General features: G+C 35.1%; 1 protein-coding gene across 1 annotated transcript in view; it reads left to right on the top strand.

Moving 5' to 3' along the window:
- Positions 1 to 26,844, top strand: part of LOC150095209 (cilia- and flagella-associated protein 44-like) — a 116,484-nt gene that overhangs the window by 50,167 nt on the left and 39,473 nt on the right. Inside the window, exons 5-6 of the mRNA XM_090410621.1 lie at positions 4,113 to 4,227; positions 9,333 to 9,497. Of these exons, the coding sequence (XP_090266747.1) occupies positions 4,113 to 4,227; positions 9,333 to 9,497 (280 nt within the window). The remainder of the gene's footprint in view (positions 1 to 4,112; positions 4,228 to 9,332; positions 9,498 to 26,844) is intronic.

Below are 26,844 nucleotides of genomic sequence, written 5' to 3'. Positions count from 1 at the left end.
GCTGATTTGCTATTTTTTTATTTTATTTAGTTTGTCCTTTAATTCTTTCATTGTTATCATATCATTTAAGGTATTTTGTAAGTTTCTGGTTTAGTTATTTTTTGATGTCAGTATTATCCGTCCAAAGATCTGTAAAGTAATCCAAGCATTCTTTTACATCTATTTCACAGTTTATATTTACAGTTTCTTTTCTATCTGCATTCATGTGTTTTAGTATTTTGTACACGTTGGGTCTTATTTTGTATATGTCATTTTCTAGATATGATACAAATTTTTCCCGGCTTTCTCTGTATCTCTTTCTGGTTTCTCTTTTGGCTATTACTTGTCTTTTTTTTATATTCAATTTCATCTTCTTGTTTTTTGCTACTTAACCATCTTTTAAAAGCCACCATTTTATTTTCAATTATTATTTTTATTTCATTGTCCCATATATGTAATTTTTTATTTTTATGATATTTTTTATGTGTTCCTAGACTTTCATATGCTGCTGATGCAGTAATTTCTTTTATTGGACACCTCCAGGGAATCCAAGGACTCATCAAGGGAGGGCACCTACTCTACAACTCTCTGTCTCCACACTAAATCCACCAATGAACTGCATCATCTACACCAACTCCATCTACTGCCCACCACCACCACTAGTATTTTCACAGACAATCACAAACATCTATGTCCACAGTGGGATTCGAACCCACAGCCTTTTGGCTGGATAGCGGATATGCTAACCACTTAGCCAACCAGGCTGGTAGTTTCTATCAGTCATTACTCCCAGATCTCTTACCTCCCCTACTTCCTCCAACAGAGTATACAGCCTCCCACTGATGTATTCCAAACTTCAAAATTTACCTAAATTAAACTGAAACCTATTCATTTGCCTATCTGTCCAGTTTATTCAAATCCTTTTGCAGAGTTGCAATATCTGCATGATTACTAATCACCCTTCCTAGCTTCACATCATCTGCAAACAACTGAATATCTTCCCCCCAAACCATTGACAATGATATTGATATAAAGAATAAACAATACAGGTCCAGTACTGAGCCCTGTGATACAGTTTCATGTATTTTTCTAAGTAGCTATTAATCCTCTGTTGGTATAAATTTCTTATACTTGAATCATTTAGTAGTCTTACTTTGTAATTAGATGTTGTTTATTTTTTTTGTATTTTTTGTAGCCAGTTTGGTGGAAACCTTAGTTTTGCCTGCACTAAATAGTGATCTGTGTTAATTTCTAGCCTTCTTCTAACTTTAACATCCAGGAAGAGGTTTGCTGCTTTTTCATTTGCTATAAAGTAGTCTATTATTGATTTTTGTCCTCTTGCACACCATGTATATTTATGTATATTTTTATGTTTGTAAAATGTATTCACTATTTTTAAATTATTATATGTTGTATAATCAATGAGTCGCTTTTCCTTTTGGTTTACTGTTGGTTCTCCAAATTTTTGTATATTGTTGTTAATTTATTTCATTCTTATTCTGGCATTAAGATCTCCAGCTATAATTATATGGTCTTTTGTCTTAATTGATTTATTGATCCAAACCATTACACCAGCTTTTGCATGTATTTGTTTGTCCACTCCACTATATACGATATTGTCATTTGTTGCTTCTTTTGTTCCTTTAAGTTTCTTTTTTGTTTCTGTAAGAACTTCAATTTCTATATTTTCATCATTTAAAATTTTATCTAATTCTTCTTCTTTATATGCTATGCTTCTAATGTTCCATGTAGCATATTTCACCATGTTTTTCTTTTTCCAAAGTTTCTTAACCTTTTCCAGTTTGCTGTCTTTTCCCATGTTTTCTGTATGGTTTGGATTTTGTTGAGACTTGAAAATAATATTTGATTCTCTATGTCAAGTGACTATTTCTATATCAAGTGACTATTTCTCTATGTCAAGTGACCCCACCACTAGGATACCTATGTCAAGTGATCATAGGTATCCTAGTGGTGGGGCTGCCACCTTAAGACAACTAGGCTTGCCTGTTTTTAGTAGATAGTGGAAACTACAGTTTGAGAGGAAAGAGTCACCCCCTCGCTCTCGTATTTGCTCTAATAGCACAAGGGGGGGGGGAGTGAGAGAGAGAGAGAGAGAGAGAGAGAATAGAGGAAAGAAGAGTAGAAGACCAGTTTACAGATATGATATACCAAGTGTATATTGTAGGAAGTAAGAAGTAAGATCAGGTCTAGCTCGGGTATCTCAGGTTTGCCATGCCCATACTCACCAATGTGAGCCCCTGAGAGCCCCTTAAAGATAATTAATCAATTATATATATATATATATATATATATATATATTGTAATTTTAAATTTATTTTTGCTTCATCTGGAAAACCTGCTTTAGAGACCAAACGTGTAACTTTTTCAAGATGATGAACTTCATCATCTTGAAAAAGATCATCGTCATACCAGATGATGAAATTCATCTCCTATGAAAAGGCAGTCACGAGCATCCATGCCCATGGCAGGCTTTCAACCCACAACCTGTTGCTTGGCAAGCAGGTACACCAACCACTTGGTCAGCCAGGCTGGCATTTGGTTATCAGATTAAAACAGATTTGAGAAAATAGAGACACACCTGTTACATATTTTATCAGTTTCTACAGAAACTGATGTGTCTCTGTTTTTCTCAAAGTTGTTTTAATGCAATGACTAAATAAGCATTATTTTATAAAATTATTAATAAAATGAATTGGAAACAGAAGAAAATTAAAGATGGTTTATATAAAGGTAAATGTTCTTTCAGAACATTTAATCATTTTCGAAGGCAGTCTTCTTGAGCATATTTTCAACTATATTGAAATCATGATAACTACTATTCTTAAGAAATCCTACTGCTATATTTGAACTAGCCAATGCTTTAGTTTTTACAGAATCCTTATGTGACCAAAATAAGCAAGTAAATAGTAAGTAAGAATGATTTGAATAGGCTGGAATTGTAGGCATGTAAAAATGACTGTCATTTCAATGTTAATAAATGTAAAGTCATGCACTTTGGTGTGATTAGATAGCCAGTATGTTATTATATTGGTTGGATTATGCTCGAAGAAACTAAAGAGGCTAGGGATCTTTGAGTTTTAGTAGACAGGAAGTTGAATTTCAAGGGTCATCAAACAAAAATTGCAAATACTACTCAGAGAATAATGGCAATGCTGAAACAATTTTGCCTCTTTACATGGCCTTGATAATACCTCAGTTGGACTATTGTATGCAGGTCTGGTCTCCTGGTTTCCATGGTGCTTCTTTCCAAAAATGACATCAGGATTGTGGAATACAGATTATGAAGACAGATCGAGAAGAATTTGTAGGCTGCAGACACTAGCAGACAGGAGAAAGAGAGGTAATATGATTGAGACTTACAAACTTCTGAAAGGTTATACCGAATTTCAGTAGATGGAATTTTTCATTTTATGGAAGGTTGGGGAAAGGTCTGAGAGCATTCATGGAAGTTGAGAATGAATGTTGTCAAGAAGGGAGCTACGGCTAGATATTTCTCTCATAGAGTATTGCATGATTTGAATAGATTGCAATTGGATGTTGTGTATGTAAGTACTATGGCCTTTCTCGATGAGTTCCTGACTCCCTGGAGGTCTCTCTTAATAATAAATAAATACAGAACATGGTCACCTTTTGTTGTAACAATCATTCATTATAGCAAACTCATTCACTGCAGCAAATTGCTAAAAAAAATTAATGAATGCTCCATAGATACAATGCTATTGTGAAGAAAATTTACCATAGCAAAACCATTCACTATAAAAATGTTCCTGTAGTCTCTGTGAGTTTGCCATAAAGATTTCATCTTTTTTTTTTTTTTTTTTTGAAATTGGCATTGCAAATTTAGGCATAGCAAGTTATTTAGAATCAAGCTCAGTTTAATCTTTACATTTTTAGTTCTGTGCATTTATTACAGTAAGCTGCATATTTGTTAGTATGCATTGCTTTATTTGCATATTACTTTGCAAGTGAATTAAAATTCAACCCATAAATCATTTAAATATGCTTCAATTTATTTCAAAATGCGAATTAAAAGATTTTTTTTTCATTTTTTTTTTTCATTGAATAAGTTCATTTTCAAGTCAAATTCTAGCTATTAGATGTTTCTCTTCTAGATTTTGGAAAATGTCAAGCACTTTTACTGGACTTAAATTGCAAGGAGAGATAGGAAGATTTGGACGGCTAGAAATCTCTGATATATGCTCTTCTGTTCATTTGCCAGATGGAAAGGTAAAAGCTAACATTTCTTTCATTGCTGCATTCTGATAAAAACTTGAATATTTCATCTTTTGTAGTCAGTGATTACCAATGTTGCTGCTGTAAAATAGTAATTATTATTATTGTTTTAAATATGGTCACCACAAACTCCATAATCTCATTATGGAGACTTAACCTTGATCATCCAAATAAGTGTTGAGCCTAGTTTGGAATGTCTTCATCTCTCAGCTATACACACTCATTTAGGCAGTGTTTTCTAGCTTTGAGACTGTGAATTTTGGGAATATATGTTAATGTAAAAGACACATGACTAATTTGTCATGAGCATTTCATTATTATTAACATACATCTTATATGTTGCATTACATAAGAAAATAAAATGATGTTGCACTTTATAATAAAACATTATTATTATAGAAAATTTTTCGAAATGAAAGGAATAATTTGTAGTAGAAAGATTGCTATAGTGAATTTCTTTGAGCATAGCATTGCTACTTAAGCAGTTTATTATTATTATTGCACAGGAACCTCCAAGGAATCTGAAAACAAATTGCAGGAGGTTCAATCAAACCACAATATCTGTTGTACCTCTTGAATGCACTGACTGGACATCACTCGCAACAGTCTCTAGCAACCCATTCCAGTCATTCACCACTCTCCAAGAGAAAAATCTTGCTAATCATATTCCTACTCAGTTTCCAAGGATGACCCTTTGTCTGCCTCTCTAACCAGGTGATGATATATTTTCTCTGCATCAATTTTATAAAACTTTTTTAGTAACCAATTGTTTCTATCATATAAGTGTTCTTTATTTTCTGCCTATCATCCAACTTTTGCAAACCTACAAATTCTCAGTCTACCATCATTAGAAGCATCCTACAGGCAATGGTCACTTGCCTCTGGATTCTCTCCAGCAATTTCTCTTCCCTAAGAAACCTAGCTGACCAGATCTGAACATTGTAATCTAAATGTGGTTGTATCAAGCTTTTATAAAGAGGAGTGATATCTTCATTTTCTCTGCTAGATATTGTGTTCTTCAATAACCATATAATCCTTTGAGCTAACCTTGACCACCTTTGGAATATATTCTCTACATCTTCAACATCCTGTTCAATAACACTTTCAAATCCCTGGCTTCATCTATTTCCTGGAGTTCATTCCTTCACAAATTCCATCAGTGTGGTACACAGCATGTAATTTTTTAATTCCCACAATGCATAATTTTACACTTTTCTACATTAAAAAGCATGCTTTATTTTTTCTCATACTGTCAGCTTATTAAAATAGTCATGCAGGCTCTCTGAAATAGCTTTGATTAACTATTATGCTACCAATTTTGCATTATCAGCAAAAGATTAATATTTCCTTTCAAATTATTTCCTCCATTATTTATGTACAAATTAAACTGCATTGATCCATGCACATCACTCACAACAGTCTCTGGCAACCCACTTCAGTCATTGATCATTCTCCAAGTGAAAATTCTGGTCCTTACACCTTTGCTCACATTCCTACTCAGTTTTCTTTTTTCTTCCTTTCTAGTCAAGTTATATATGCTGATATATTTCCTCTGCTTGCTCTCTTGCTGTCTCCTGGATTTTACTCCTTCTTGGTATCTCTACTTCAGCCTGTCTGGCATCCATATCACCAGCTTCTTGTCCATCCCTATTTGTTCCACTGTATGTAACAGAGATCCATATAATATCCTGTCAAATGCTTATGCAAAATCTGGCAGTATTCTCACTGCTGTAACTGTATTATAAAAAAGTTAATAAATAACTGAGGCATGATCCACCTGTAGCAAAGCCATATTGAAACCGTAGGGCAGTGGTTCTCCAACTTTTTAGATTGTGGCACACTTGGCAACGCAAATTTCTGTTGCGGCACAACTATGTTCTTAATGCTGGCCTTTTGTGTAATTAACTGTAAATTTACTGTAAATTAACTCTTGCCAGACCTGTTCTCTATCATCTCAGTTGGCACCTATCCCATCTCATGGAAGAAAGCATATATCCAGCACATTCTAAATAAAGGAGACAAATGCCTATTGTCCAAATACTTACCAGTTGCCATTATGTCAGTCCTCTCCAAAATAATGGAGAAAGTTATCAATAACCAACTTCTTCCCTACCTAGAAGCTCACCAGCTATTCACTGACCACAAGTATGGATGCTGTCCATCAAGATCCATGACTGATATCTTTTACTGTGTGCTTGTTGCCCTAACTGGAAAGCAAGCTTCCTTTCTGGTCATTCACTGTGAGTTATGGTGGATGGTATCCTCTCTTCAAGCTTTGTGACCAATGTAGGACTGCTTCAGGTTTCTGTTCTTTCACCTACTGTCATTCTCCTATATATAAACCATCTATTCTCAATCACTACAAATCCTATCCATATCTTTGCCTATGGTAGCACTCTCCTTTCATCTTATTCCATGTAGTTGCCAGACATCCCTTACATCAAGATCATCTGCAGCCAGTGCCTTAAACACTTATCATTGTACCATTCATCAGTGGGACAAGGATAACCTAGCCACCTTCAATGCTGCCAAAACACAGTCCTGTCTTTTCTCTCGGAAAGTAGATCTCAGCTCACCTTCCATTATCTTCAGTAATCAGTGCACATCACCAGACAGGATGATGTCTCTCCTTGGACTGACATTTACTTCCATCCTCTCCTGGCACAAACACATCACATCAATAGTTCCCTCATCTTCTAAAAAACTAGGCATCATTTTGAAATTTTTTCTACTTGGTTATAATAAAAATTAAAGATGCAAAGAAATTATATTCTTTATTTAATTCTTTATCCAAGTGTAAGCAAACAAAGTTTGTGCACGAAGTAACTTCACTACTGGGCAACTCATATATATATATAGAAGCTAATGACTTCACATCACTTGTCTTAGTATTCCATAATGCAAAACACATATCCATATTGATATGTATAATACTGTGCATTATGGGCAAGGCCACTACCTAGACTGCTTTTTACCTTTATTTAGGTCTCATCAGTGGGAGCCAGACCCAGAAGTGATAACAAAGTTGAAGTAATGCAGAAGTCATATTTCCATATACATATAGCCAAAAGGTTTCACACTTTATTACTAAAATACTCTGGATTAGAGATAGATACTAAGGCAAGTGATGTGAAGTCATTAGCTTCTATATACGAGTTTTCCAGTCATGAAGTTACTTCATATATAAACTTTATTTGCTTATACTTGAATAAAGGGTTAAACCAATAATATAACTTCTTGGCATCTTTAATTTATATTATAATCAAGTGGAAAAACTTTCAACATTTATCTCTGATCCAGAGTATTTTAGTAATAATGTGTGACACCTTTTGACTAGTTGTATATGGAAATATCACTTCTACATTTCTTCACCCATAGTATCACTTCTGGGTCTGGCTCCACTGATTTGCTTTTGTGCTGAAGTGGTTGCTTTCCCTGAGATATGAATGGCTTTGTTCAGTGGTGGAATGGGTCTACCATTGGGCAGAGCCACTGCTGAAAGCTCTTCTTAGTGGTGGTGGTGGGGTGAGCCTGTCACTGAGTGGAACTGCCACTGGGTTAAATGATCCTTCGGGTCACTCTTTGGGTAACCTGAGGAATCGCACAAGTTTTTGGAGAGGTATTCCCACACTTAACATACCTCAATAAAGGTCGAAACTGGTCTGGGTAGCGACTCTTCCCATAATGCATAGCATTATACATGTCTGTAAGGATATGTACTTTGCATTACGGAATACTAAGCAAGTGAAGCTTAGTCATTAGCCTCTATATACGAGTTGCCCAGTCGTGAAATTACTTCACATGCAAACTTTGTTTGCTTTCACTCGGATAAAGGATTAAACCAAGAGTATAATTTCTTGACATCTTTAATTTATGGGCATCCTTTTCTACTCAAGAAGCTATTCCACACTCACTAACCCTATGTAAATCCCAAATCCACCCATCTTTATCACACATTTTGGGTGGTGCACCTAAAACCTCCTTAAAAATTCTTGATGCTGTCCAGAAGCTCAGATGACTCTTCTCTCACAGGCTCATTTCAACCTCTATCTCAAGAGATGTTTCAGCTCTGTGTCTCTTCTTCAGGTACTTTCATAGTTATTGCTCCAGTGAATTGGAAAATATCATTCCTGCACTTTCTGTTTAGTCTGTTAAAACAAGAGCAGCAGCTGCCCCACATCCCTTTTCAGTACAACTGAGAACTCATCAAACCTGTTTCTCCTCTTCCTCATTTAATTCATCTACCTATGTCCTCTAGAACAGCCTTCCCCATAATTTGTTTCCCAACAACTTCAACTCCAGCTCTTTAAATTATTATTATTTTTCAGTCCTTTTTTTCTCATAAAAGGGATCACATTTCACTTACCTTTACCATTTATGATACACAATTCACCAAACAGGATCAGATCTCTGTCTCTGCTTGGAACTAACCTTTGTTTATGTTTAGCCTCTCCTGATGTAAACACATCAGTTGTGTCCTGCGCATCTAAAAACTAAGTATTGTCTTCTGCTCAAGACTATACAAATCTATACAAATCCCATATCTTCACATTCTTAGAATACTGCTCACATATTTGTGAGTAGTACACCTAAAACCTTCCTCAAAATTCTTAGTGCCGTCTAGAGGAGAGCAATTCAGTTCTCCTTTGAACAGCATTGAGCTGAACCCTTCTTTACTGACTCACTTCAACCTCTATCTTTTTGAGGCAGTGTTTCAGCTCTGTTCTATGAATACTGACATGGTCATTGCTCCATTTAACTGGCAATCAGAGGATTGCCAGTTCAGTTGTGTTCCAGAGGATTTCTGTTCTCTAGAACAGCATTCCTTGTGAAATATTCCCAAGCTACAACCTGTGACTCTTCAAGAAAAATATCAGTAAACTTCTTCTTCTTTCTCATTCCTCACTTGCATCTCACATATGGTACTGATGTGCTTTTATGCTATTCAATTTCTCATATATATGATATCAATAAAAATACTTTATTTGATCCTCTTTGGCTGATAGGAATGTTAAGTATAGACTGTGTTCATTAACTTTTTTATAAAATTTGTTTCTACTGAATAGTAAAGTTGTTTAAAAATAAAGTATATCTTATAGGTAATTTCAGGTTCAGATTGGGGATTTCTTTTGGTGTGGGATGGAGGCATTGTACATGCCCAAGTAAGAAAAACAAATGGTAAACCTTGTCATCACGGCATTATATATCAGCTATTTCTAGAAGAAGGGGAACTTGTGACATTAGGTGGTGATGGATGGATTAGGGTATGTTGGCTGTTTTTCTTTCGTGATTTTTAAATATCTTTAAAACTATTTAATCAGTAGTTTGTGACCAAATATTTTTTTTATCACTCTGGATTGTAAATGCATTAGTGTGCTACAAGGTACTGCCAAACCACAAGACTTAGATGTTGGTCATCAGCGATGTTAGATTTTTAATTATATTGATTCACATCATACCACATTAAAATAAGTTATGAATTATTATGTCTTCTGCTGATATTTTGCTGGATTCAAACTACCATTCAAAGGACAAAAACACTTTATTGAAAAAAGAGACACCAATAAAAACTAAATACAATAGTGGAAACAAAAGTTATAATTGTTTCCATTATATATTTAGTGGAAAATGCCAAAACCAAAATCATGGCTATCATCCTCTGGTGCTAAAAACATAGATAGTCTCTGGCCATTGGATGTGCAGGTCTTACAATTGCTTTCTTTCAAAATTTTGGTAAATTAATTCACTCATACTTATTGATTAGGAGAATGCTTTATTGTTGCTGCTTACTACAAAAATAGCCTTTCCCATTTATTATGTAATTTAATGGCATCTATAGTGTTGGTGTTTTCCTCTATCTAATCCTATGTGAAGAGATGTTTAAAGCATTGTCTGCCAGACTTATGCATTTTTTATTTCTAGCAGATATCTATGCTTCTTTGTCATGTTGGAGGCTTAATGGATTTTTTACAACACTCAAAAAGAATTAAAATAGACTTTAATACTTCCTATATTTCGTCCTAGTCACTAGGACATCTACGGGGATTACAAAAACAATTAATGTAACATATACACAAATAACAAACAATACTAAGCCCAACCACGTGGGTGACACTGTGGTTGACCTGCACATCCAATGGCCAGAGACTATCTATGTTTTTAGCACCAGAGGATGATAGCCATGATTTTGGTTTTGGCATTTTCCACTAAATATATAATGGAAACAATTATAACTTTTGTTTCCACTATGTATTTAGTTTTTATTGGTGTCTCTTTTTTCAATAAAGTGTTTTTGTCCTTTGAATGGTAGTTTGAATCCAGCACCAACACTGTGTTTGTTATTTGTGTATATGTTACATTAATTGTTTTTGTAATCCCCATAGATGTCTTAGTGACTAGGACGAAATATAGGAAGTATTAAAGTCTATTTTAATTCTTTTTGAGTGTTGTAAAAAATGCATTAAGCCTCCAACATGATGTCCTCACAGCACTTAAGCCTCTACACACGTATGCTTCTTTGTATTTGTCCAATATATGCTGCCTTCCAGACATACTGCACTTGCAAGTTGGGAAGTAATACTATTGTTATGTTAAGTCATGTCTGGTAGACCATGCTTTGAATATCCCTTCATTCATGGTAAAATGGAAGAAAACATCAATTCTACTTTAAAAAAATTTAAAACCTCACAACAACTATATTTTATAACCAGAAAAAAGGACATAAAAACATAAAAAAGTTTACCAGAGAGTTTATGGGAATATGCTTGCTGGCATTCACATAAGCTCTCTGGTTAACTTTTTTTACAAAATTTTCATAGTTTGTATATTTAGCTTTGAAATAATGCTGGATTTAATATCCACTTGATTTATATAATTTTGCATTACCAAACTTATTTTTCATAAGGTTTGCTTATGAAAACACCTCAAGTTCCTTGATACCGAACGAGAGTTTTTGCTCTCTTAAGGTTTCTGCCTGGTCTCTGAGGAGAACCAACCAGTTCAAAACAGCTGTCAGACCAGTGAAACCCTATCAAAATGGACCAATAAAAGGCGAATATATGGACACTTGGGCAAGTGCTCATGTCCTATGTGGTCCGTGATAGGGCAACTTGTGAATACCAGCAAGTTGACCAGAGAGCTTACAGAATTCCTGTAAGCTCTCTGGTCAACTTTTTTATGAAACCATCATAATTTCTATGTTCAGCTTTGAAATAATGCTGGATTTAATATCCACTTGATTTATATAATTTTACATCACTGAACTGAAGCCTTTTGGCTCTTTATTTTAGAAAATAAATTTTTGATATTAAAAAAAAAGTCTCACAATCAAAAAGTGAGTAATGTAGTTTAATATCATTTGTTGATCATAACAACAGAAGAACTCATTTCTAAAAATGAAGTGTCGTGAACCATGGTAATGGTATTTTGCAAGAAAAGAAAACAAAAGTTCGTATTTATTTTAATAAATGCTATTTTAAAAATAAATATATATATATATATATTTAACATGAGTGGTGTGACATAGAAGGACAGGATAAGGAATGACTACATCAGAGGGACGGTTAAGGTGTGACCAATTGGCAAGAAGATACAAGAAAGTAGACTGAGGTGGTTTGGACATGTAGAGAGGAAGGGTGAGGAGTATGTTGGTAAATGAGTGGAGTATATGGAGTTGGAGGGAAGGAGGAAAAGAGGCATGCCCAAGCTCAGGTGGAGGGATAAGGTGACAGAGGATCTTAGGGAGAAAGGATGGAGTCTGAAGGACGCCCTGGACCGGAGAACTTGGAAGAGGAAGGTTAAAGATCAGTGCGCCGACCCCGTTTAACATGGGATAAGGCATAGTGAAAGAAGAAGATGTATATATGTTTAACATAATGATTTTCAATGCAAACAATTTAAAATTGCACAAAAATTTCTGGAATATTGTCAGTAAAATGAAAGAACATAAATTGCACTAATTAAAAAAATATAAGACTGCAAATTTACTTCTACTAAATAAATTCATTGCAAAGGCTGATCTGTAATCATTTCAGGATTGATTGCTTATTTTCACTCATTTAAAATTTGTTTTTATTTTTGGGAACAGACAATAAATAATTTTTGCCATAGAAGATTCAAATATAGAAAACAAATGAAAGAAATTCCAAGTAACACAGTATACTTTAAGTCAAGTGATACAAAGGTCGCCACCTTAAAGTTAATCTGCTATTAGCAGATTAACTTTAAAGGGCTCTACAATTGCCATTAAGGGATTAATGGTAGAAGAGGGTAATTACATGATGAAAGGCAGAATGTAGGTGATGTTTTGACCCTGAAAAATCCTGAGGTGTCTGAATATTTCATCCACTACAGCTGGTTGGGAGGTTAAAGCATTCTTCTAATCTCACCAACCAAAGCTTCATGACTTTACTTCAAATTTAGGAGACTGTAAGAGTCAGAATTTGACCTGGAGTGTTTAAGAATCAAAACAGGATAACTGGGAGGAGACCTCTACATATCCTTATGTGGAGAACTAACCAGGGCTTCTGACCTACTCTCCTGTCCCCACCTTCTCATGGTGTACCCTGTTAGGCATCTATCTTAATACTAAATAAAAGAGAATGGGCCAGAAATTTGGGATTTAGCCTACCAAATTATATTCCTGTTGGCTTGAAACATAATGCAAAATGATGATACAACATGACAGAATTTTGTTCTGGCTGGAGCACTGCCCGTTTAAACAAGGCCCTGTTTGTTTTCATCAGGGTATCACGGTGAACAGTGAAAAATCATCTACTGGAACAAATCCCAGAAAAAAAATCTCACCTTGACATCAGCAGAGTTTAAGATTGACATCATCAACATAAAAGCAACAATTCAAAAGAAATGGAACTAGCAGAAGAATTGGATAAGTACCACATTGATAACACGATAACACAACATGTCAGTGTGATAGCACAACTTGGGCAAAAGTTATAGGCATTAGTGAGATGTGGTAGACCGAGAACGTGGTCATAGGTATAGAATGCAAGAGATATAGTCTCTTCAGAGAGAGGGCAAAAGGAACAGGATGGGGAGTGGGGCTGGAGTGTTAATGATACCAGAAGAATTAAAGCCAAAAAAAGGTGACCTACATCATTGCACCAGGGATTCAGAGGGCAGTTTATTTGAGACTATCTGGTGTTAAATAGAAGTCAACGGGACTAAATATATAATTAGCTGTTGTGATAATCCAGTAGTATATGGGAGAATGCCAATAATATGCACTTGCAAATTAACATGATGAGTATAGGTCAAGTAATTATTATGCAGAATTTCAACTATGGGGACATAGATTAGGAGGAGAAATGGAATTTATACAGCTTCTGAGAGATAATTACCTGAGGCAACATGTAATGGAGAGACATGAAGTTAAAGAGGACTGGTTCTGATCATTGAATTACAGAACTTAACGCTAACCACTCTATCGATATAAAATTAATAATGGAAAAAACTTACAGGCATCTTCAGTACATTAAGTTCAAATTAAACAATAACTGACAATTCCAAAAAGTGCCAGCTAAGTAGCTGGTGTAAGATAATTAAAAAGGTCAATAAATTTCCAAAAAAAAAAATAAATAAATATTAAAAAAATCATAATAATAATAATTAAAAAAAAAATTAATACAATAAAAAGTTTGGAAAGATTAACTGATTTGTAAAGTACTATCTCCATTAAGGAGATAGACGTAAGCCATTGGATCTGTTTAAGTTAGGAGAATGAAGTAGAGTTTCACATGTTTCTTTATAAAGGCGTTCCATGAGAAACTGACTTTTGTGAAGAACTCTTGTCTTTCTCCAATGAACTCTGTGTCTAGTGAAGATGGCATGTTCTGCAAGTCCAGACTTTTCAGGTTTAAAGCGTTCAATATAAGATTGGTGTTCTTCTAGCCGAATAGAGGCAGATCTTCCCGTTTGTCCGAAATAAGATAATCCACAAGAGCAAGGAATCTGGTAGACACCTGGATGATTAAGATGTGGAAGCTTGTCCTTAGGAAAAATGAGAAAGGTGGAGATTTTTCTAAATGGTCGAAAGGCAACAAAAATATTCAGTGGTTTTAAAACTTTTGCTATACGTTCACTGATGCCTTGTACATAAGGGATAGTAATGTGTGTTATTTCTTCTGTGTTTGAAGAGGAAGACATATTAAAACTACTCAAAGTTCTTTTAATGAAGCAATTCTTATAACCATTAGATAGAAAGGAAGAAGTTATATATTGTAGTTCTTTCTGTAAAAGATCGTCTGAAAAACAAAAGGAGTGGGCCCAATGAAACAGTGTTTTAATAGTTCCTGCCTTTTGACTGGGATGGTGATGAGATTCCGCATGGATATAATGGCCTGTATGAGTCTTCTTTCTATAAACTGAGAAATGTAGATTACCATCTGGTTGGCGAAGAATTGGAAGATCTATAAAGGCTAACTGCTTATTTGATTCTACTTCTAGGATAAACTTGATCCTAGGATGAAATTCATTTAACTTAGTGAGAAATTGTTGAAGTTCATTCGAAAAGCCATTCCATACAGCAAAAATGTCATCGACATATCTGAATCAATGAGTAGGTCTGGGAGGAACATTGTCAAAGATACATTGTTCAAAAGTTCCATAAAGAAATTGCAGATAGCAGGAGAAAGAGGATTGCCCAATTGCTGTTCCTGGAAAAATAACCAGAATGTATTACAAAATGAAATACGTTTACAATGTCTGAAGGAAATTCCTGTTGTAGTAATTCAATGCTTTCAGAAAGAGGCACATTTGTAAATAAAGAAACAACATCTAAACTGATCATAATATCAGAAACGTCCAAATGAAGATCTGAAATTTTATTTTTGAAATCCAAAGTATTTTTTATATAAGTATCAGTTCTTCTGGTTGAAGAGGATAGTAAATTTGATAAAAATTTTGAGATTTTGTAAGTGGAGCAACCTATACAATCTACGACTGGTCTTAATGTAATGCCTGGTTTATGAACTTTTGGAAGACCATACAATCTAGGTGGATGACCGAAGAAGGTTTTAAGTTTTTTCTTTTGATCTTCATTCCAAATAGATACATTATCTATAAGAGAATTAAGTCTCTTCAATTGACTCCGGGTAGGATATGATGTAAGAGGCCTATAAGTTGAACACTTGCGAAGTAAAAGAGACATTTTTCTCTCATATTCCTTCCTATCTTGAATCACTACAGCCTTCCCCTTATCAGCTTTTGTAATAATTAAATTATTGTTATTCTTCAGTGACTTCAATGCTTTAAACTCAGAGTAAGAAAGATTAGGACAAGGAGGCTTGGCATGAAAAAGAATTAGTGCACATTCAAAACGTAATCTGTTGGCTGTTTTTTGGGATAAGGATCGATTACCCCTGTCTCTGTTATGAAAAAAAATCCATAAGTGTCACCTTATTTGGCGTAACGGTGAAATCACGTCCTTTTGATAAAACAAAACATTCACAATCTGTTAGTGGACGTCCGGAAACATTTTTAACTACTTTATCTATATCAATAGTATTATTACTGGATCTAGGTATACTGACCAGTGATTCAAATTTGCGTTTTAACTTGTCACAAGAATCATTAAAGACCTTTAGAACGCGAACATTAAGAACTCAAAGATATGCGCATTACAGTATTAAAAGTTTCAACCATTAAAACAGATTCCAGAGCATTTTTTATGTCCATAATTTCTCTATTTAAGAGGGCAAGAGATTTTTTAGCTTCGTATAGCTGATTATTTAAAAGAAACTTACTAGCTTTGAAGTAGATCCAATGAGCTTTTGGGGACCTAAAAATTTCTTTTATTTTACAACAGGTTGGAATAACCTTGGCCATCTTACATCATTTAAGGAATATTAATCTGTTAATGCATTTGACCTTCTTTACGGTATCTAGCAGATTGTTTGGAAATAGACTCTCCGTGAAGTCTAGCAATAAGTTTTAAAAGAGATATACCGTGAGTAGACATATCGATACAAAATTAATAACGGAAAAAACTCACTTACAAAGATTATTTAATAGTATAATTTTTGCATGTGTGTCACAGGCATCTTCAGTACATTAAGCTCAAATTAAACAATAACCGACAATTCCAAAAAGCACCACCTAAGTAGCTAGTGTAAGATAACTAAAAAGGTCAATAAATTTCCAAAAAATAAAAAATAAATAATAATAATAATAATAATAAAATTTAAAAAAATTAATACAATAAAAAGTTAGGAAAGATTAGTTGATTTGTAAAGTACTATCTCCCATAAAGAGGACAGACGTAAACCATCAGATCTGTTTAAGTTAGGAGAATGAAGTAGAGTTTCACATGTTTCTTTATAAAGGCGTTCCATGAGAAACTGACTTTTGTGAAGAACTCTTGTCTTTCTCCAATGAACTCTGTGTCTAGTGAAGATGGCATGTTCTGCAAGTCCAGACTTTTCAGGTTTAAAGCATTCAATATAAGATTGGTGATCTTCTAGCCGAACAGAGGCGGATCTTCCCATTTCTCCGAAATAAGATAATCCACAAGAGCACGGAATCTGGTAGACACCTGGATGCTTAAGATGTGGAAGCTTGTCCTTAGGAGAAGTGAGAAAGGCGGAGATTTTTCTAAATGGTCAAAAGGAAACAAAAATATTCAGTGGTTTTAAAACTTTTGCTATACGTTCACTGATGCCTTGTACATAAGGGATAGTAATGTGTGTTATTTCTTCTGTGTTTGAAGAGGAAGACATATTAAAACTACTGAAAGTTCTTTTAATAAAGCAATTCTTATAACCATTAGATAGAAAGGAAGAAGTTATATATTGTAGTTCTTTCTGTAAAAGATCGTCTGAAGAATAAAAGGAGTGGGCCCAATGAACCAGTGTTTTAATAGTTCCTGCCTTTTGACTGGGATGGTGATGAGATTCCGCATGGATATAATGGCCTGTATGAGTCTTCTTTCTATAAACTGAGAAATGTAGGTTACCATCTGGTTGGCGAAGATCTAAAAAGGCTAACTGAAAGCATTGAATTACTACAACAGGAATTTCCTTCAGACATTGTAAACGTATTTGATTTTGTAATACATTCTGGTTATTTTTCCTTTAAAAATAAGTTGTATCAACAAATTGAAGGAACAGCAATGGACAATCCTCTTTCGCCTGCTTTCTCCAATTTCTTTATGGAACATTTTGAACAACGTATCTTTGACAGTATTTCTCCCAGACCTTCTCATTGGTTCAGATATGTCGATGACATTTTTGCTGTATGGAATGGCTCTTCGGATGAACTTTAATCATTTCTCACCAAGTTAAACGCATTTCATCCTAGGAACAAGTTTACCCTAAAAGTAGAATCAAATAAGCAGTTAGCCTTTTTAGATCTTCTAATTCTTCACCAACCAGATGGTAATCTACATTTCTCAGTTTATAGAAAGAAGACTCATACAGGCCATTATATCCATGCGGAATCTCATCACCATCCCAGCCAAAAGGCAGGAACTATTAAAACACTGGTTCATCGGACCCACTCCTTTTGTTCTTCAGATGATCTTTTACAGAAAGAACTACAATATATAACTTCTTCCTTTCTATCTAATGGTTATAAGAATTGCTTCATTAAAAGAACTTTCAGTAGTTTTAATATGTCTTCCTCTTCAAACACAGAAGAAATAACACACATTAATATCCCTTATGTACAAGGCATCAGTGAACGTATAGCAAAAGTTTTAAAACCACTGAATATTTTTGTTACCTTTTGAACATTTAGAAAAATCTCCACCTTTCTCACTTCTCCTAAGGACAAGCTTCCACATCTTAAGCATCCAGGTGTCTACCAGATTCCATGCTCTTGTGGATTATCTTATTTCGGACAAATGGGAAGATCTGCCTCTGTTCGGCTAGAAGATCACCAATCTTATATTGAATGCTTTAAACCTGAAAAGTCTGGACTTGCAGAACATTCCATCTTCACTAGACACAGAGTTCATTGGAGAAAGACAAGAGTCTTCACAAAAGTCGTTTCTCATGGAATGCCTTTATAAAGGAACATGTGAAACTCTACTTCATTCTCCTAACTTAAACAGATCCAACGGCTTACGTCTGTCCCCTTTATGGGAGATAGTACTTTACAAATCAGCTAATCTTTCCTAACTTTTCATTGTATTAATTAAAAAAATTTTTTTTTTATTATTATTATTATTATTATTATTTTTTTTTTTTTTTTAGGAAATTTATTGACCTTTTTAGTTATCTTACACCAGCTACTTAGGTGGCGCTTTTTGGAATTGTCAGTTATTGTTTAATTTGAGCTTAATGTACTGAAGATGCCTGTGACACACAGGTGAAAATTATACTATTAAATAATCTTTGTAAGTGAGTTTTTTCCATTATTAATTTTGTATCGATATGTCTACTCACGGTATACCTCTTTTAAAACTTACTAACCAATCTAGTTGCATCTGCTAAGAGAAAGTGATCATGTAGTCTTGACCTGGGAGATTGCCAGACTTGTAGAATTTTCTATTAAGAAGGAGCATGTATGGAATTACAGAGCTGGTGATTATGACAAGCTGAGAAGACTGCTTTCCTCAGAGCGATGGCATAAGAATTTGGAGGGGAGAGATGTTGGTGCATTGGGAGGTGATCTAGGGATGTTTGAAGAAAGCAGTAGCTGAATATACACCTAGAGTCAGAAGGATAAATCAGGTAGATGTTAGATAGATGAATAGTTTCATTAAGCAGGAGTTGCACACAAAGAAAAGGTTATGGATGGAGGGATTATAAAGATAAAGGTGATCAGTATGCCCATGAGCAGTATATGGTGCAGGCAAGAAGAGTGACTGGTGTAGTAAGGAAGGCCAAAGCTAATTATTATTATTACATGACACCTTCAGGGAGTCCAAAGATTCATACAGGGAGGGCTTGCTCTACAACTCTGTCTCCACCACTCAATCCACCAACTACAATGAACCCATAACTACACCAACGCCATTTTCCACCGACCACCACCACTAGCATTTTCACAGACAATCACAAACATCCATGCCCATGGTGGCATTTGAACCCGCAGCCTTTTGGCTGGAGAGCAGATGCACTAACCACTCGGCCAACCAGGACTGCAAACATTATGAGAACAAGCCAGCTGATGAGTCCAAAAGAAACCCTAAGGAGTTCCTTCACTATGTGCAAGTAAAAGGAGGAATGACCATGGAAGGATGACTTTAAAAAGTGTTGATGGTATGGAGGTAGTTGAATTACTGAGTGAGCATTTTGCAAAGGTGTATCATCTTGGTTCTGTTATTGTAATGCCAGATGTGACACTGACTGATAGGAGAATAGAGGTTGTAAAAATGGAGGTGTTTAAAATATTGCAGAACCTCAAAACAAACACAATCAAGATTACAAGAATGCATAAGAGAATTATCCGCTCCTCTGATGAAGCTATTTAATTTACGCCTCAATAGTGGGAACATGCCATTGGAGTTGAAAGGGAGTAAAATAGTCCCAGTTCAGGACTGGGTGGATAGGAATATGATATTCTATAAGGAACAACATGGTGTGAAGGGTGGGGCTTGCCTTAATAATTTGTTTACTTTTTATAATCAAGTGATAATGGAGTTGGATAAGGGAAATGGCCACTCAGTGATATTGCTAGACTTCACAAAAGCATTTGACAAATTTCCACATAGAACTCTATTGCATAAATTTCTCGTATTTTCTATTTCAGTTTTTAATTATTTCTACTATATACTTAGTTACAATGACTCATGTTTCTAAATGTTTTGTGCTCTGACAATGCTGAATTTAATTCATCTACTGATAATATCTGCAAAATATCAGCACACTTAATAAATTCAGTTTCTTTAGGCCTAATATGGTGTTTTGAGTTAATATTAATACCATTTAAAAACTAATGTGACTATCCTGTCTTATTCTTTGGCCACCCATGTGAGTGGTTACTAATGAAATGATTGGTAGCTTGATTATCTATTTAATTTTAGTCTGATGATAAATGAGAAATGCATAATACCAAATTAGAGTAGATTATGTAGTTAAATTTTAATGCTATCAATAGTTGTTTTTTATCTTTTATAAGTTTTATATATAAGATTTTTGCAGGTCACTGAAGTAGGCTTATTTTATATATATGAAAAACAAATGTGTGATTTAATTTTTTAAATTTGATGTAAGATGACATTTACAGGATATGAGTGAAGTAATGTAATGTAATCATATAATATTAATATAGGTATCATTTATAATGATATAGTTATTCTGTTTTCATCCTAAGAGTGAACTAATCACATTTATCATCATCAAATTTCTGCCATGTACCCTCAAGGGATATACAGGATATGATAGTACTAAATGAAAAAAATTACATCATTACTAACTTCCTATCTACAATTTTCCTCCAAATCAGTCTGTTACTTGTCAAGACTCCAACATTATCAGATCTTATATTTCTATCGTCTAAGGCACTTTGTACCATATTAATCCACCTATATCTTCCTCTGGGTTGTTTTGCTGCCAACCTAGCAGAGAACACTTGTTTTGCTAATCTTTCTTCGCCCATTCTGTTTAAGTGACCATACCACCTGAGATTAGCTCTGCTAACGCATTCCTGGACGCTGACGATGTCAAGTTCTTTCCTAATATCCTCATTTTTAATATGATATTGCCATTGATGCCATCTGTTCATGCCTATAATCTTTCTCAGGACTCTCATATATGCAGTCTCTAGTCTTTGGTGTTTTACTTCTGACTCAGCTCTCAGATCCATAAGTTAAAACTGGTTTGAACACTGTCTTGTATACAGCTAATTTAGTTCGACTAATTTCTCTCTTATTCCATATTAATTTATTCAAATTGACTTCCCACCATATCAGCTTTGCTGATTCTGTTATCTATTTCTATATTTAATTTACCATCTTCACTAAAAATCGTGCCTAAGTAGCTGAAATGTTTTACTTGTTCCACAGGTTCTCCATTCACAACACAGTCGACATTTTCAACGATTCTGCCTATTTTCATTGACTTTGTCTTTTTATTGCCAACCTTCATACCATATCTATTACAACAGTTATTCAATTTAGTCAGGGAATCTTGCAGACTTGTAGCGGATTTATTTAGAAGTATAATATCGTCCACATAAAGCAAAGAGCTGACATTAATATCTCCAATTTTGATATCATGTTTAATACCACTTTCCTTCATAATATGATCCATATAGATAATGAATAACAGAGGGGATAATGTACATCCTTGTCTCACACCAGATTTAACATTCACCCATTTTCCTGTACTTCCTTCAATTCCAACTGCTGACTTACAACTCAAATAAAGACAAAGTATTGCTTGATATAATGCTCCATTTGGCACCTTATCATGTGCCTTTTCCAAATCGACAAAACTTAAATACAGATCTTTGTTATATTTCCATGCTTTCTCGACTATTTGTCGTAAAGTGAAGATCTGATCCAGATGGCCTCTCTAATTGGCCTGAATCCAGCTTGTTCTTCACAAAGCTTTTCTTCCACAATTCTTCTCAAACGTTTCTCAAGTATATTTGCATATATCTTGTCCGGAACACTCAGTAGGGAAATACCTCTGTAATTCTCACACATTCAGTTTTATTTCCCTTTTTATATATAGGTACTATTAGAGCTTTACTCAGATCATCGGGAATTCATCCCTCTGTCCAGGCTTTCTGAACTATGCAGTGCAGGCACTGTAAGACTTTTATACACCATACTTCAGCATTTCTGGGTGAATATCATCTACTCTAGCTGCCTTTCCACATTTCAAGCCTTTGATGGCTTTTTCTACTTCAAGTATGGATATGTATTCCTGACTGCATGCCTGGTCAGTGTTTTTTACCACTGTGCTGTCATCACTGCTTGTTTCATTTAGCAGTTTTTCAAAGGAAATTAATTACTCCATACTTCAAGGATATCTTTTTCTCCAGTTTTCATGTCACCTTTATCATCTCTAATTCCTTTTACAGCACTCTTTCCTCTATTTCTGAGCTTCTTCAACAACCTCCAGAATATTTTGCCACCACCTTGATATTTATTTTCTATATTCTTGCCAAAGTCCTCCCATGACTTTTGTTTAGGTAGTTTTACACAGTGTTTAGCTTTCTTACATTTGTCTCTGTATTCTCTAAGAGCACAAGCTGACTTATTTGCCAGGAACGTTTGATTTGCTTTCTTCTTTTCCTTCATTGCCTCTTTAATTTCCTGTGTCCACCATGGAGTTCTAATTTTTCTATCCTTGCAGACAACTTCACCACATGCCTCTCTCTAAGTGAATCAATCAGGGCTTTCTTCAAGGCTTGCCACTGAATCTCCAAGGTTTGATTCCTGTTCTCAAACTCTTTCATTTTTTCTTCAATGATCTTTGTGTATTTTAGTCTACAGTTCACATCTTAGAGCTGCTCAACTTTGATTCGCTTTAAAACTTTCTTATATGATATTCTTTTCAATATGAAATTCAATTTTATCCTGCTCAAGACTAAATAGTAATCACTTCCAATTTCAAATCCTCTATAGACTCTGGTGTCCTTCACCAAGGGGAAAACATCGCTATCAACAATAACATAGTCAATGAGACTTTTATTATTCCTTGCCTCTTCTCTCCATGTGAATTTGTGCACATTTTTATGTTGGAACATGGTGTTAGTAATAAGCAGTCCATGTCCTGAGCAGAAATCCAACAGATATTTGCCATTATTATTAGCTTTGCTCTTTTCTCCAAATTTTTTCAAAATATTTTTGTATGTTTCACAATCATTATCACTAATCACATTTAGTTCATTCTTATTGAAAAATTATTTCATTGCAGGAAATTTACAACATATCCTGTATATTAATTAGAAAAAAAAAATTGATACTTCCAATATTTTGGCAAAGTCAAATTGCTATTGTCAGGGAACAAAGAACAAATAGATATGTGCATGCAGGCTACATAAGGTAAGTATATGAAGCAGAAACAACAAAAGTAAGTCTAAAGTCCTAAAATAGTATCCCTTAAGGCTGAAGCAGATTCCAGGAATAGTATTTCATATTTCAATTTGCTTCTGTGGAGTAATGTGGCCACCTTACTGCTATGGAGATAAGGTGGTCTCTTATAAAGACCAGCCTTACAAGTTGTCATCTTATAGTTTCTTTCTGTGCTTCACAGTTGGATCACTGTCATGTGTTTACTGTATATTATTATTTGTGATTTCCTCTTGTCAGATTTCCCTATCAATACTCTAATATTCCAGAAAAGGACTTTGTACCTTTGCTGAGCATTCTAGATTTTTGTGGTGTGCACTACTCCCTCTACATTAATTTCAGATCATTGTGTTAATCAAAGTGTATTCATTTCACTTTATTGCAAACGTAGTAGCTCCAGTGAGCCAGGCTTCAAGATCTTCCATAACCATTGCTTTAAACATTGATTTTCTTGCTATTCTCCAGTGGGGCAAGGATAATCTGGTGAACTTCATTTCCACCTAAATACATTCTTTCTTATTTCTCATAAGAGAGAAAGATGTCATTTCATTTTGATAATACCCAAGGTCTTCAAGAAGAGAAATCTAATCTCTGCCAAAATTAGATTTCTCACACATCTTCCCACGCATTTGCAAACTGCACTCCTTTCTCCTTGCGTAGTTCTACTAGCATACTATTCATAATCGGTTCTTACTGTCTCAGCTCTGTATAATTTTAATGGATCTTCAAATTGGTGATTGAGAAGTACTGAATTGAATTACCTCTGCTCTAAATATTTCTCTGCTCTGTTTTTGATGGGAAAGATTGTTTCACTTTTACACTTTTCTGCATTTTGCATGGATTATTGTCCTATTGAGGCTGCTACTACAGCATCAATAGGACTTTCAATATCCAGTAAATTCCCAATTATTTAAACAATTATAAATAAATAATTATAATTAATAAGTAAATATATAATTTATTTATTTCATGTAAGTTTAAGTTTTCATCTTTAATTTTCTAGGTATGTCAGCTTACCTATATTAACATCTGTCATCTTTGTAAGCATATTTGATTAGAAGATAAGAAAAACTATTGTTGAGGAAAACTGGTGAAGAAAACAAGCTTAGTCCAAATAAGGGCTATCAGATCTGATAACAAATAGTTATATTATAATAATTAGTTAACAAATTGGGAGAAATTACTAATTTAATTTCTTTTTAGGCTTTTTTTGATCATGAAAAATTATATGGTAAAGTAATATATCAAGGAGAAACATTGTACAAATATGCTTTGAATACTGAATCCCTGATGTATAAATCAACTATATCATCTCAAATATATATAATCTCAAAGGAGAGCCATGGACAGAGAGTGTTGGAGTAATCTTGGAAAGGCGTTCATCCAGCAGTGGATTGATAATGGCTGATGATAAAGATGATGATATAATCTATAATCTCAAATATATGTAAATCATCTTGGGAATGAGATGAGAAGTGTGAACAATGAGAATAGGCGAATGGAAGAGGTGAATGCAAGATGAATCAGAGTAGGAGTGAGAGAGAGTTATGAGAGTTATGTGAAAGATGAGATTCAGTGAATGGAAGAGATGAATGCAAGGCAAATCAGAGTAGGAGTGAGAGAGAGAGAGTTATGGGAATGATAGAAGAGGAGAGAATAGAAACAGTAGAAGAGAGAGAGAGTTATGGGAATGATAGAAGAGGAGAGAATAGGAACAGTAGAAAAGAGGGAATTAGAGAGAGAAAGTGAGTTATGGGAATGATAGAAGAGGAGAGAATAGGAACAGTAGAAGAGAAGGAATGAGAGAAACAGTTATGTGAATGATAGAAGAGGAGAGAAGGATCACCGGACGAGAGGGAATGAGAGAGAGTTATGGGAATGATAGAAGAGGAGAGAAGGATCGCTGGATGAGAGGGAATGAGAGAGAGTTATGGGAATGATAGAAGAAAAGAGAGGGATCAGTGGACGAGAGGGAATGAGAGAGAGTTATGGGAACCATAGAAGAGGAGAGAACATAAACAGTAGGAGAGAGGGAATGAGAGAGAGAGTTATGTGAATGATAGAAGAGGAGAGAAGGATCAGTGGATGAGAGGGAATGAGTGAGAGTTATGGGAATGATAGAAGAGGAGAGAACGTAAACAGTAGGAGAGAGGGAATGAGAAGAATGCGAGGGAGTGCTGGAACCAGGGATAGAGTGATGTCAGAAAGGCAGGTAAGTAGGGGAACACAGAGATAAAGTGTTGGAGGAGAGTGAGTGAGGGATGCAGGTGAGGAACAGGGTGGTAAGAGGTGTGATGTATGGGGACTCAATGATCCATGGTGTGCAAGATAGGATGCGTGAGGAGTGTTTGCCTGGAGAAACGATAGAAAGAGTGGCTATGGCAATTAAGAGGGGAGAAAAGGTGGATGAGATGATTGTGATGGTAGGAACAAATGACTTGAGAGGCAATGTAAATTGGACGGTGAGAGATATGAGATTCTTGCTTGAGGTTGTGCAAAAAAAATGCAAGAGGAAAGATAGTGTGTGTGTGTTGCCTAGGTATGATATTGACGAGCTGAGCAGAAACATTGAATAGCATAATAGCTAGAATGTGTCAGAAGAGAGGATTGGAATATGTGGATGCTTGGAGGGCATTTCAGGACAGAAAGGAATTGTACGCGAGAGACCTCTAAGAGTGGAGGCATTGGAAGGCAGTGACACTAATGATTTTGAAAGCATATGGTGTAAGGTAGAGGTGGGCAAGACAGGATATTTAGTGTGGTGTTGCTACAAACCAAGGAGCACAGAGGGTGGGGACCAGGAGATGTTTAGACAGTTGAGCTTGGCAAGTGCAAGAAGAATGATTGTTATGGTTGATTTTAACTACAGCAGTATAAATTGGAGAGAGGAAGATGCATTTAGCAATAAGAGAATGGAATTTCTCGAATTCTTGAGGGACAAATGTCTTAGGCAACATGTAATAGAGGAACAAGAGGTTCAAGAGTTTTGGATTTGATTATAGCATCAGAAGAGTTGATAATAACTGAGATGACATCTCTCCCACCAGTTGGAGAAAGTGACCATATGGTTTTGATTTGGAAAATGAATAGACATGCAGGAGTATCAAAGAGACGGGAACTTATGTGGAATTATAATGCAGGCGATTAAAATACTCTTAGACGTCAACTTCGGGAAGTTTCATGGAGGGAGAAATTGGAAGGCCGGGATATCATTAGTGTGTGGGAAATTGTGAAAGAATATTTGTTAGCAGCAATGGTAAGTTGTATACCACGAGTGAAGAAGAGGACACAATTTGGAGTAAAGTGGATGACAAACAATATTAAACAGGAATTGCATGTGAAAAAGAGGCTATGGAAGAGATATAAGGAGACAGGTGAAGAGAGGATGCATGAAGAATATAAGACACAGGCCAGAAGAGTGACTAGTGTGGTAAGGAAAGCGAAACTGGAATATGAGAAAAGATTGGCCCTAAGATCCAAAGAAAATCCTAGGGAGTTTTTTAGCTATGTGGCCAGTAGGAGGAGAAATGACTGTGGAAGAATGATATTTGGGATAAAAATGGGAATAGAGTGACTGATGCAGAGGACATAGTGGAATTGTTCAATGAACACTTTATTGGAGTATT

This window comes from Typopeltis vanoorti, chromosome 20, assembly GCF_054136105.1.
Source record: "Typopeltis vanoorti isolate ZY-2024b chromosome 20, IOZ_Tvanoo_1.0, whole genome shotgun sequence".
In the NCBI taxonomy this organism is placed as follows: domain Eukaryota; kingdom Metazoa; phylum Arthropoda; class Arachnida; order Uropygi; family Thelyphonidae; genus Typopeltis; species Typopeltis vanoorti.
The sequence above is the reverse complement of the archived record's forward strand: the minus strand, read 5'-3'. Positions and strand labels throughout refer to the sequence as shown.